The sequence below is a fragment of the Mastigoproctus giganteus genome, chromosome 5 (assembly GCF_048544385.1).
Source record: "Mastigoproctus giganteus isolate SK-2022 chromosome 5, ASM4854438v1, whole genome shotgun sequence".
Taxonomy (NCBI): Eukaryota; Metazoa; Arthropoda; class Arachnida; order Uropygi; family Thelyphonidae; genus Mastigoproctus; species Mastigoproctus giganteus.
In genome coordinates, this window is record NC_143579.1 from 217,620,927 (window position 1) to 217,634,450 (window position 13,524).

General features: G+C 38.3%; 1 protein-coding gene across 1 annotated transcript in view; it reads left to right on the top strand.

The window, feature by feature from the left end:
• LOC150086111 (uncharacterized) overlaps positions 1-13,524 on the top strand; it is a 182,801-nt gene that overhangs the window by 37,153 nt on the left and 132,124 nt on the right. Inside the window, exon 6 of the mRNA XM_090374799.1 lies at positions 2,607-2,750. Within this exon, the coding sequence (XP_090230925.1) occupies positions 2,607-2,750 (144 nt within the window). The remainder of the gene's footprint in view (positions 1-2,606; positions 2,751-13,524) is intronic.

The following is a 13,524-nucleotide window of genomic DNA, read 5'->3' on the forward strand; positions in this document are numbered from 1 at the left end:
TTTGCTTTCTCCATTAGCTGTGATATTACGTGAAGGTGATCCATAGTTGAGAATCCTGTCCTAAAGCCAGCTTGCTCTTTCGGTTGATTCTCATCAAGTATTCTTTCTAATCTGTTAGTAATGACCCTTGTGAACAACTTGTAGATATGGGATAACAAGCTAATTGGTCTATAATTTCCAATTTCTGATTTATCTCCTTTCTTATGCAGCAAAACTATGATTGCATTATTCCACTGCTTAGGCATCACACCTTTTCTAATGCACTTTGTGAAGAGCCTTGCCAGTTTTTGTGTTATTTCTCTTCCTCCCAATTTTAACAACTCTACAGTAACTTCATCTTCCCCCGAGGCTTTCCGATTCTTCATTTTCTTCAATGCACGTTCTACCTCATCAGGAAGAATATCGGGTATGTCGTATGTGTTGCTACTTTGCAATCCATCTTCCCCACTGCTGGTATCATTCTCTCGCTCCTTGTATAATTCTCTATAGTAGTCTTCTGCTATTTGAATTATGCCTTCTCTGCTGTTTATAAGTACACCATCGCTATTCTTCAGTTTCAGTATCATTTGTCTTTCTGTATTACTGCTCATGACTGCTGATTTAAATCCTTTGCTTTCCCTTAATGCTTGTTCTACTTTTCTTGTGTTAAATCTTCTTATGTCCTCTCTGAGTCTCTTTCTAATGGCTTTGCATAACTCAGTATACTCAATTTTCTCCCTGTCAGTGTTTTTCTTGCTCTTCATTTGTCGTCTTTGGTTCATCATGACAAGTGTTTCTTGACTAATTTTTTCTTCTTTGGATTTCTGTTTCCCTATAGGTTTCTTGGGCTTTATCACTTTCAAAACGTTGTAATATTCCTCCTCGATATCTTGGTCCTGAGCAGTCTGCAGAAGCTCAAACGTGTTCTTAAGTTCAAGTACATACTGCTTTTTCTCGTCTTCAGTTATCTCAAAGACCTTCGTATTGTTTACTCGAGTCAGTTTTTTCCTTTCCTTTCCTACATCTATATCAAGTGTACATCTTACCATTCTGTGATCACTTCCAACATTTACCTTATTCAGGACGGTAACATCAGTCACAATATATCTTCTGTTAGTGAGGATGAAGTCGATTTCATTAGTTGTTAATCCATTTGGACTCTTCCATGTCCACTTTCTGTTCACCCTTTTCTTGAAAAAAGTGTTCATTACTGACATTCCTTGAGATTCTGCAAATTCCACAAGTCTTTCACCTCTTTTATTTCCCTCACCAATTCCAAAATTTCCTATAGTTCCTCTTTCTGCGCTGTTTTGCCTTTTTCCAACCTTAGCATTGAAGTCCCCCATAATAATAGTGTAGTGGGTTTTCTGCTCATCTAGAAGACTCTCAATTTCAGTGTACATTTCTTCAACCTCTTCATCATCATGGCTCGATGTTGGTGCATACATCATTATAATCTTTAGCTTGTACCTCTTATAAATCTTGAGTATTAGTCTTGACACCCTTGGTGATGTACTTTTGTCAGGGTGATGTACTTTTGTTATCAAGTACGTAAATATAATTTTCTAATTAATATCATTATTTTAAAATATCGAAAATTTGTAGAAAATTGTATGCTGTATATAAAAAAATATTTGTACACACTCCTAGCCCACAGGCTGTTTAGGGGATGAACCTAAGGTGAATAAACAGATGATAATAATAATAGCAAAAGTATTAGGACACCAAACCAATACAGTGAGCAGTGTAAACGAAGCATATGCAATAGCCTGAGCAAGTTTAAAGTGTGCAGACAATAGCAGAGATACACAAGCAGAATGAGTCGTGGCAAGACATTTAAGATGTTTCAAAAAGGATATACCTCACGATATCAACAATCCATCAATGCGTGCTACATCCACATTCAGATTCTGAAGTTGAAGAACTGAATTTTTTTATTGTCATCTGTTTTATTCTTTTCTCTTTTTTTTCTTCTGTCTTTGTATGGATGTTGTGAGGGTGTTTGCCTCACTCTTCACAGGGTGGGATATTGCTGACATTGTCAAACTTCATTTCTTCGATTTTGGTTGATAGTGCGGGATTTCTTGGTCTCTTCTGCACTTAAGTGTCTAGGTTTTTTTTTTTTAGAGTTTACTTTTCCAAAATACAGAACACTATGGCAAAGTTGAACTCACTTTCCGGAGCCGCCCTACATAAAAGAACACTTGCTTGCTTGAACCTGGACAAGTCACCAGTTGCCGATGTAATAAAAGGATGGAAAAACGAGGGCAAAGTAATTGTGCATAAACGATTGGGAAAGCCAAAAAATGATGAATGGGAACCGCCGACTGTGAAGCAAGTGGTTAATTTAAACCGAATATCCTAAAAACGGGAAAATTTTGTGCTGGAGCTCAAAATATTCACATCCTTAGGCGTATCCAAACCTGCGTCCACAAACACACTTGTATACCATATACGTATTATTAAACATTAAATTTATTAAACATTATTAAATTTGATTAACTGAACATTCATTTCCATAATGCAGATAATATTAATTACAAATAATATTCTTTCCATTGACAAATAATTTGTCAACGGAAGTAAATCAAATATAATCTCACTAAACTAAATTCTTGGTTTAACAGGTTATTATAGTTCTGAAGGCTTTTGGTAACATAGGTCTGGCAAACTACAGCTCTCAGGCATTTACGGAGTGTTCCATGTCCAAATTACTTCGCATCCGAGTGGGTGCAATTGAAGCATGCCGTCGAGTCCCTTGCAAGCAGAAGGTATACTACATCCATGAAATTTCATGTCTTATAATAAACCAAATGTGTAAGAAACAAAATGTAGAGGGGAATTTTTAAGTAAATTCCTTCGGAAAATTAATCAGAAAGTAAATATGAGTTGGAAATCTCTGATCAATATTGGTTACTCAAAAACGATATTCGTCCTATAATGGCATAAATTTATAGCTCGTGTTGTTCGAATGCACACAGTTAAGTTCGTTTCGGAAAAAATGATAAAAGTTATAACTATCACAGTGTCTCATACATATTTTTAATTTCCGTGCAGTGCTAAAGTTGGTGTTAAATTAATCGGTCACTGAATACAGGCATTTGTGCTTCATAAAACATGCCCACACCAACATCCATCCCATATATTGCAATACTCGCTGAAGTCACGTCTATGATTGAGGAATGGAGGTGCCGATGTATATGTCATTTTCCAAAGGAGCGTACTTGATTATCACCCTCTGTAAGCTATATAATAGTTTGTTTCTCATTTAAACTTACGTTTGTCTTCAGATGACGTCATCGATGTTGAGACTTTTTTTAAATACAAATGAAGCTAATGAAGTTCGAATTGCTGCTTATTTAGCCACTGCCACATGTTTGGACGGAATTTCTGCTCGAATTATTGCTGATCAACTGAAGAAGGAAAGAAATATTCAAGGTATAACATATATTCAATTTGCCGTTTTTGTTATTAATATTATTTAAATAGCATATTAGCATCTAAAACCACATTCCCTTACATTATGTCTGTACAAGTGGGAGTTCACGCGCCTATTTGCATGTTGTGCGGCTAAAAAACTGGTATAACTTATGAAAGAAACTCCCCACCGTCTACCTGAGATCGGCTAACTATTCCCGGTTGAAGAGAATTTTAAGAATTCTTCGAGTCTCCGACGGGATTCTAAAACCATATCCAAAAATTGCATTACTTCATACAGCATATCCTCCCCACCCTTTCTCATGAATCGTCAAACTAAAGAACAAACTTATCTGCGAAAAGATCTAAACCTCCCAAACACTTCCTCATTCATTTCACAAATAGACGTGGTCTCAACTAATCTCAATGCTGTCCATTTCCACTTACAGTTTCCAAAACCCAAGTACTTTTTGTTACAGAATCTCAGTTATTGGTTGATTCAACCACTGCTCATCTTAGTTGTCCGAATTATTCGTTGTATGATTCCTGTCAAAAGTGGTACTTGTGCATATGTCCGTTCCGATATTCCCTGCCAGAAACTTAGTAATTTGGAATCTCCTCTTTTCAATTTTCTCTGGGTTAAAATCTCTCTGCCACATTTTGGAAAATGTATCTGTTCCCTCTATCGTTCTTCCAAATCCACTAATCACTTGGAACTCTTTGATTTCCTCTCTTTGAAACTTGATTTTCTCCAGTTCAACCTCTTAACATTGAGGTAAATTTTCCTTGGTGATTTTAATGTTCACAACTCCAGTTGGCTTCCGTTTTCAAGTCACACGGACCCAGCTGGTCAAGATGCTGAAGCTTTTGCAATTACTAATGACCTCGCCCAGATTATTCATTTACCTACCAGAATACCAGACAATCCTAACCACGCAGCCAACTCGCTTCATATTTTTCTCATAAACAACCCTTCTAAGTACACGTTCAGGGTGAGTGGCCCTCTAAGCACCTCAGATCACAACTTGGTGATGGTTGCTTTTCCAATGGAGCCTTTCTCTCGTGGCCATCCTCAACCTCGTGGTGTTTGGCATTACAATAATGCAAAATGGGATGATCTCCGAGATTTGTTTTCTTCTTTTCATTGGTTAGATTACTGTTTCAAATTTTCTGATGTCAACGTTTGCTCAGATCGTGTCAGTGAAATTATTCTTGTGGGGATTAAATCCTTTATTCAACACTACACCTTAAAATCTCGTCCTTTATCTAAACCTTGGTTTTCCAATAAATGTGCTAAGGCTGTTCAAGATAAAAATGTTCCAAATCGCAATTGGCTGGTATACAAATCTCCAGATTCATTTTCAGCCTACACCAAAGCTAGAAATTATTGTAAAGTAGCCTTTAATCAGTACAAACTAGATTTCGAAAAGGCTAAGAGCAGAAAACTTGCTTCTTGTCCAAATGGTAGTTGAACATTCTGGTCTCTTGCCGAAGCTATAGTCCGCAACTTTTGCCTATCTCTGTTCCTACCTCTGTCAAAACTAGATGCCACTTCAGCCAAAGATCCTACTTTTCTTCCAACTCGTGTATTGATGTTCTTGATAAACCACCTCTTACCATTCTCAGTACACTCCATTCAATGCCTCCTGTGGTCTTCCGTCAAAAAGATGTCAGAAGGATTTTGAACAATCTTGATGCTAAGAAAGCTCCAAGTACTGATGATATTTCTTCACTTGTTCTCAAAACCTGTGCTCCTGAACTTACTCCTGTTCTGTGTCGCCTTTTATTCACTTCTTATTCCAAAGGTGTTTTCTCTTCTGTTTGGAAATTTGCTCATATCCAGCCAGTTCCTAAAAAGGGGCGACAAATCCTTCCCATCCCATTGCACTTACTTCTACTGCGACAAATGCTTCCCATCCCATTATCATCCCATTGCACTTACTTCTACTGTTTCTAGAGTAATGGAGAAATCAATTAATCACCAACCTCAAACTATCTAGAAACCTTCCATCTGATCAACGATTTACAGTATGGATTCCATTGGTGTCGATCCACTGGTGATATTCTGGCTTATGTCACCCATCTATGGACAAATTCAATAGAAAAATGAAAAAAATTTGGTAAAACTCAAGCAGTTGCTTTTGACATTTCAAAGGCTTATGACCGTGTTTGGGATAAAGGTCTTCTAAATAAGTTTCCATGTGATGGTTTACCAACTGTTTTTTGTAAGGTATCCAGATTTTGGTCTGACCGCTCACTGCGGGTGATAGTAGATGGCTCTCTGTCTTCCAACTTCTCACTAATGCTTGTGTTCTCCCCGAAAAACCTATCCATAATTTTTCTGATGATAGCACATTGCATTATACCTTCCAGGATGAGAAACCTTTTCCTGCACAAACAGCTTAAACTTCTCGAATATCCACTATCAATTCCTTAGATTCTGATCTCCAGGTAATTAATTCTCCAGTGGGACCAAGGTAACTTAGTTAATTTCAATCCTTCTTAAACTCTGTCCTCTTTTATATCTCGCAAAAAAGGATTCTTCTGCTCCTATGCTTATCTTCGATGACACTCTGATTTCTAGGGCCGATCATATAACTCTATATGATGTTGCCTTCTGTCAAACTTCAAACTCACAGAACCAAGTTTTCTTCCTCCTCATTTATTCATTCAACTTCCGTTTTCTAGAACAACCTTCTTTCACACGTATTTCCTGAAAAAATCTACAGAAATTCAAGTCTAATGTCAACAAGTATCTTCTTTCATCTTCTAAACCTTTAACCCATGCACGACACTAAGTACTATAAGTTCGATTACGTCTCTTTTTTGGAGAATTTCGTTAAAAAAAAAAAAAAAAAAAAAAAAAAAACCTTATCTAAACAAGTGACAGACAACAATTAAAGTGTTCTGAAAGGTAACACACTTCAGAATACTTCATGCCAGTAATGTGTATTTGAGTCAGTGTCTATGTAGGATATTTTTTCCTGGACTGCGATGATAGCACATTGAACATTCCATATCTCAGTGTCCATAAATTAGGTCCTACCAGTAGCACGGTGACCGTATCGGATACGGTGACCGTCTACCCCACACCAAATGGAAAAGACCTCAGTTCGAATCCCATTAATGGCGGGAGGAATTTTTATTGACTTTTTCACAAAGTGGCCGAGTTATTTGGACTCATGAGAGGGTTTCATGGTTTTTCTCTCGGAAACGCAGGGTTTTCGTCCAACAAACTGACCGTGGAATATGAACAATTACAAGCATAGACCGATGAGCCAAAACATTACGACCACCTACCTAATATAATGTTGGTCCTCCACGTGCAGCCAAAACAGCTCGTACCCGGCGAGGCATAACGCTACAATATTTCTAAATGTGTCTTGTGGTATCTGGTACCAACACGTAACCAGCAGATCCTTTAACTCCTGTAAGGTCCGTGGTTGAGACGCCGCAGATAGGAGTTGCTGTTCCAACACAAACCACAGATGCTCGATGGGATGGGATTGATGTCTGGAGAATTTGGAGGCCAGGGCAATACCTGAAAGTCATCCTCATGTTCCGCGAACCAGTCTCGAACAATCCGGGCGGTGTGGCAGCATTATCCTGCTGAAAGACGGCATCGCCATAGGGGAAGACCGTTGCCACAAAAGGGGGGGTATCTGGTCAGCAATGATCTTTAGGTATAGGTATATCTGGTTCTAACGGCTCCTGGGATTTCTCCCATCTCCGCGTATGTACATTGTATCCGACAAGCAAGGAGTTTAAATGTATATGGGTCATGTGGTATGTAGCATGTTGTGGCCTTGTTCATCCGGCCTGTTAGCTGCCGGGCCCCTAATGGGACCCGACGTTATCATACCGTGCCACGGGAAGGTCGGCCGGGTGTTACCTGTAATATACAGTACTCTGGCGGGTCCTGCCACCTACTTTCATAGGATTTCAGTGGATTAGGACTATAAAAAAAAAAGTTCTCGCGGTTTGTCATTAGTGTTTGTTAGAATAATTTAGAAGAAACTTGCGAGGGGCTATACGCTGAAATGATATTTTCTATATGCCTAAATGGGTCGAGCAAAAAACTTTGATGTTGTTAAATTTGGACGCGTAGGGCTGAAAACGCTGTGAAAGATGTTTAGGTAAGACGTCTGTGTATCTTCAGGGATTTATTCAAGCATAGGTTGTCGACCCTTCCAGGTTTGTTCTTTCAGGTGCAGGTAGGTGGTAGGTGCTCGGTGTGGCTATGTCGTTTAGTTTTGTCACTGTCACTGTTAGGAGTCCAAAAGAGTGATGCACGGCTAAGCAGTTTAATTTTGAATTTAAATTTTGGTTGTGTGGGGCATAAGCTGTGGTGTTTAGAAGTAGTGGGGACAGAGACTGAAGGCTGGGGGGAAAAGACAGAAATATGGGGTCAATAGAAGAGAAGACCCCAGGTATGTCAGTGGGGCATACCCATGCTCCACAAGAAGAAAAATAGGGGGAAGCGGGGAGGGGAGGAGACGGGGAGGCCGTCTCCCCCCCCCCTGCCAGGACAGGGAAAGAAAGTGGGCCAGGGCAAGGTGCCCAGTCCAGATTGCCAGCCGGCAAAGTGGCAGCAGTGCTGCAGTCATGATCAGAGAAATATTCAATCCAGGTAGGCCTCTATCCAATGCAACTCTTGAGTACAAGACCGTCCAAAGTGCAAGGTTGAGTCTGTCATTTAGTCTGTGTCTCTTCAGGGATTTATTCAAGCATAGGTTTTCGGCCCTTCCAGGTCTGTTCTTTCAGGTGCAGGTAGGTGGTATGTGCTGCTCGGTGTGGCTATGTCGTTTAGTTTTGTCACTGTCAAAAGCGTAGGTGTTGGCTCAGAAGGTTCTAGTTAGTATTACCTATAGATTGCGTTTAGGGTTCTGCGTCTGGTGAACAGTTCTTGCGCATAATTGGTCAGTGATGTTTAGGTAAAGTGTGTTTACGGTCAAACGGCACCAGGAGTTCTCCCCCATCTCCGTGTGATACAATTCACTGTAAAGGCCAGAGATTTAAAAGTATATGGATCTTGAGGTATGTGATGACGTGTACCGCTGTTTGATGTTTAGGTAGGTGGTAGACGTCAGAGTGCCCGGCACATGGATGACTGGACCCAGGGTATCCAAGTAGAACATCGCTCAAAGCATGACACTGCCGCCACCGGCCTCTTTTTGTCCCACAGTGCAACTAGGTGCCATCCCTTCCCCAGGTAAATGACTCACACGTACTCGGCCGTCCACATGGTGCAACGGGAAACGTGATTCATCGGACCAGACGACCTTCTTCCAATCACTCAAGGTCCAGTTTCGATGCTCGCGTGCCCATTTTAGGCGCTGTCGCCGATAAACCGAGGTTAGCATGGGCACTCTGAGCGGTCTGCGACTACGTAGCCCCATTTTCAGCAGTGTTCTATGTACTGTGTGTTGTGACCATCCCGTCTCCCGGATGGTCCGTGGCACCCTTCTGGTGCTACGAATCATCCGGGAGAGCCTTCACTCACCTCGAGCATCGATGAGTCGTGGTCGTCCAACACCTCGCCGGCGGTTCGTGGGTTTTCCCTCCTCGGACCACTTTCGGTAGGTACTAACCACGGCTGACCGTGAACATCCCATCAGCCGTGCCATTTCGGATATGCTCTGACCTAGTCGTCTGGACTCAAGCTCGCTTAAGTCCGCTGCATTTCCCATCTGAAGAACAAGAGTAACACTGATTAACAGAGCTCAGTATCAGGTGTGTTTTATACAGTGTCCCGACCCGCGCACGCGCCGTAGTTCACCTGCAGTTGCTTCGATTTTCATAATAACTCGCTGGTCATAATGTTTTGGCTCATCGGTGTATACTCAAACCCCATAGCCTTAGTTGATTTGGCGCTTAACACACGCGTATGTAACTCAAGCTCGCTTAAGTCCGCCGCATTTCCCATCTGAAGAACAAGAGTAACACTGATTAACAGAGCTCAGTATCAGGTGTGTTTTATACAGTGTCCCGACCCGCGCACGCGCCGTAGTTCACCTGCAGTTGCTTCGATTTGCATAACAACTCGCTGGTCATAATGTTTTGGCTCATCGGTGTACACTCAAACCCCATAGCCTTAGTTGATTTGGGGCTTAACACACGCGTATGTAAACTGCTTTTAAGGTTTACTTGACTATACCTATTTTTTGTTAGATAATAATTCCAAATTTTTATGTATGTAATTTATTTTTGTATTTTTAATATATTAAATATATTTTTATGTATATAATTTTATGTATGCAATTTTTCAAATGGAAACCAAAAATGTACCTTAAATTTATCTGTACATGTTTTCGAATCTTTTGAATAAGATCTAAGCCTAAAGTTACCATTTTTTCTCCCTTCAAATCCAGGAAACAAAATGGCTTCAACATAAAGAATATAGAAAACAAACATATACAGCACTATTTTGTATTTCAGGATGTAGGGAACAGAATTAAATAATAATTATTATGGTTAATAATTTAAAATTATGAATTTATTTAATAAATAGTTAAACGAATGAAATTATAGTTACATTATATTAATGTTTTTAATTGTGAAATTAATTTGATTATTAATTTATAAAACTAAAATAAATAAATAAAATGATCAAATTTTTAAAATAAAATAAAATTATTAAATTATATGGAGTTAGAGTGAATATCCTGTCCTCTCGTGTATTTTGGGCTGCTCTCTATTAATTTTATTCGTAAGTAGAGTAAAAATAACATAGAGCAGCCATGATTTATCGAACGGTCCATGTATTTGAAACAACTGGTTTCGGAGAATAATATTTTATTAGTGTATTTACAGCACTAATATTATTATTAGTGCTGTAAATACGATGATATTGTGATATTAAGGTCAGTCAAATTAAGTCCCTTAACTCTTGGTTGATCCGGAACTAAGAAAAGTTTGGGAATATCTCTGTAGCCACGGCAGTTTATAATTGAGACTTGGATCAGTTGCATTGCTCGGGATCGTTTTGAGTTAATAAAGAGCCCATGTTCTGTCGGTTTTTCTTAAGAAATGGGGAAAAAAAAACAGTTTCCAAGGTTAAAAAGAATATAACCTTTGACCGACTAAGACGGATTAACTCAGCTACGATGTGAAGAAAGTTTGTACAAATAGCTATCGCCTGATAATAAATCTACTGAACTTCTTCCCATGGTGAGAACTGAAGCAGCTTTACGTTAAAACTGCTTCAGTTCCAACCGATTAACTGAATTTATTTAATAAATTAATTTTCGGAATATTCATTTCTGAGTTCAGTTCTCATTTTAACTACACTAAAATAAGTATTCTACTCGTATGGTTACCTGTTTGCTGTCTAGTAAAAACGTTAATAAAATTACTTATTTATCTTCTCTGAATACTATTTATATTTAAGACGATTCCTATAAACTACGAAGCTTCTCGGTTGTCGAAACTTCTCTTTGTTTTATTTAAACAATTTTGTAATGAAAATTTTAATCGTTAATGTACCATATTAATGTATATAGTACTATATTAATGTATATTAATTTTTACTTAATATTTATATATTAATGTATATATAAACAATATTAATGTATAAATATCACAAACTAAATACTCGTACTAACTTGCTGAAATCCTAATGATGCTGTTTTTTATTCTTGAATTAACCTGAATTAGCTATTAATTTATTACCTAAATTAAACATTTATTAATTATTAAATACCTTTTCTTCTGCGCATTTAAATTAATAAATGAATTTCAACTAATTAAGATATTTCGATGCAGTTGCCTCATTTATATGGAGCCACTTAGAAAATCTGAAAGAAACCTCGTCACCACTAAAACGTCAACTCCGCACAATTATTTCCGAGCTTAATATAAAGAGGCAGTTCCCAAGAGACATAAGAAAATACTCTGAAAACATCGAGTGGTCAACGTATTCTGATGGATTAAATGCAGGTCTTGAGGTGGAAAGTAATATCGTTTATGCAGAAGATTCATTTCTGCCAACATCTGCAACTTTAAACCTAACCTTGAGTCTTTATGGATGGAACATTAATTTGTTTGAGGTAGGTCAAAGGCTAACGATATTAAATAATTCAGAGTGATTGCTAATAACATCTACACATTTACATAAAACCCTGCCTTTTAGCTCATAATCATTCAACTACCTGTAGAAACAACTGGTGGCGATTTGGAGGGAGGAAAGGATAGTACAATGCTCTTCGCAGAAACTGACCCACATAGGAGTACACAAATAAAATATTTCGTATTACAGCTACTCGAGAGAACAAACTCATCTACTCATGTGTAAATTGCGTGTGACATGTGATCGGTTTGCCTGTTTTCTTGAACGAAAAAACTCAGGATTCCGGGGGAACCTTGCTGTCCTTGCCTGAGACCGACTAACTCAGCCACGACATGAAAATGCCCATAAAAGTCCCTCGCGCGTCATTGACGGAATTCAAACCCAGACCTTTTTCTACACGAGAAGAAAGAGTCCACTGTTAAATCCAAAAGTATGTTATTAATGTTGTTCAAATATAAATAAGAAACAATTAGCTTTTCAATATATTGTGCATTAACATTTGGTGCCACGTGACACTCTTGTGTATCTGTTAGCTAGTGTTTGTCACAATCATTTCTGGCTAAGACAGTGCAAGGACTTTAGCACACTTTGAAGGACGGTACATACAAATACCTTTAATTCTCATTATTTATATGTTGCTAAAAAATTCAAAACGCAAAATAGCTCATCAAGCATGAAACAGCAGCGATTCAAGACAAAAAAAAAAAAAAGTTATAAATCATATTCAGAGATGCATCTTTCCCATTCTGTCTTATGCCTCCGAAATCTGGTCTGGTGTTCCTCAAGTTATTGTCAAGAAATTCCTTGCCCTACAGTATTGGGTTCTTAAATGACTGAATAGTAAACTTCGTTTTCTCCATACAATATCCAGGCAACAGCTTTATAAAAACTTGATCACAAAGCCTTTGAAATAGATGATCAATAGATCATCTATTTCAAAGAAACATGACTCCAGTCTCAAATAGATGAGACTGGAGTCATGTTTCTTGCAAAGCTAATTACCTCTGCAAGCGATTCACCAAACGATTCACCAATATAATAGCTCCCCCCCCTCCAACAAAGAAAATTCAAGAAATAAACAAATCAAATCCAAACTCTCTAGACTCAAACAAATGGAATGTTCCGCAATGCATCCCTTCACCTCATAAATTATCACAGCATTGATTGCACGAGGTTACTAAACTCTGAAGCCTACAGGAGTCAGATTTCCAATCAAATGATGAGAAATAAAAACAACTGCCTGCAACCCAGTAAATGCATCCAAGAGCCAAATATGGTGTTCTTCAATATACATATATATATTTTGATCATTATAATTCCTATTCATTGTTAATGTATACATGAATTCAGCTACATGTTTGTTTTTATATTTATCTCCTTTGTACTGAATTTATGCCCCTAGCCTAGTGCTATGATGGGCTTGCTGTATTTGCAATAAATGAATATTTATTATTATCATTATTAATCTTAATGACAAAGGTTATTTAGTTATTTCAAAGTGAGTGAACATGAAAAATCACTGTTCAAGTGGATAAAAGATTGATTCTGTTCAATCAAACTGTAGGAAGGTGTTGACAACAATGCTTATACAACAGCAGCACGAGATAATCAATGGATGCACAAATGATTTCAAAGAAGTTGCCTTGGAATACAATTTCTTGAGTCAAAAAAGAAGTTTCTTTGAATATCCCAACAGATTTAAACATCATTCAGGTTGGGCTGCGTGCACTACATTCATTCCTCCCTTTGATGTATGAAGTGCTATATCACTATATTCAGCGTTTGAAGTGGTTACAAAAGAGCCGAGTAGCGTGTTGAATGGTAAGCCACGTTTCTATTAGGGAGCTTACGACTGATGCATTCGCGTCTGGGATATGCTGGGGATGGGATCCTTCACAATCCATTGGGTAATGCCATACTGTGCCTTCCGCAGAAATCATGGTACGGAGAGCTAATATCCACGACAGCCGTTCATATCTGAATTATCACTGAAAGCACTTCATTTGTTAAATTATGTTAATACCATCCTGAGGCTCGTGCTTCTGTCACTCATGACCTCT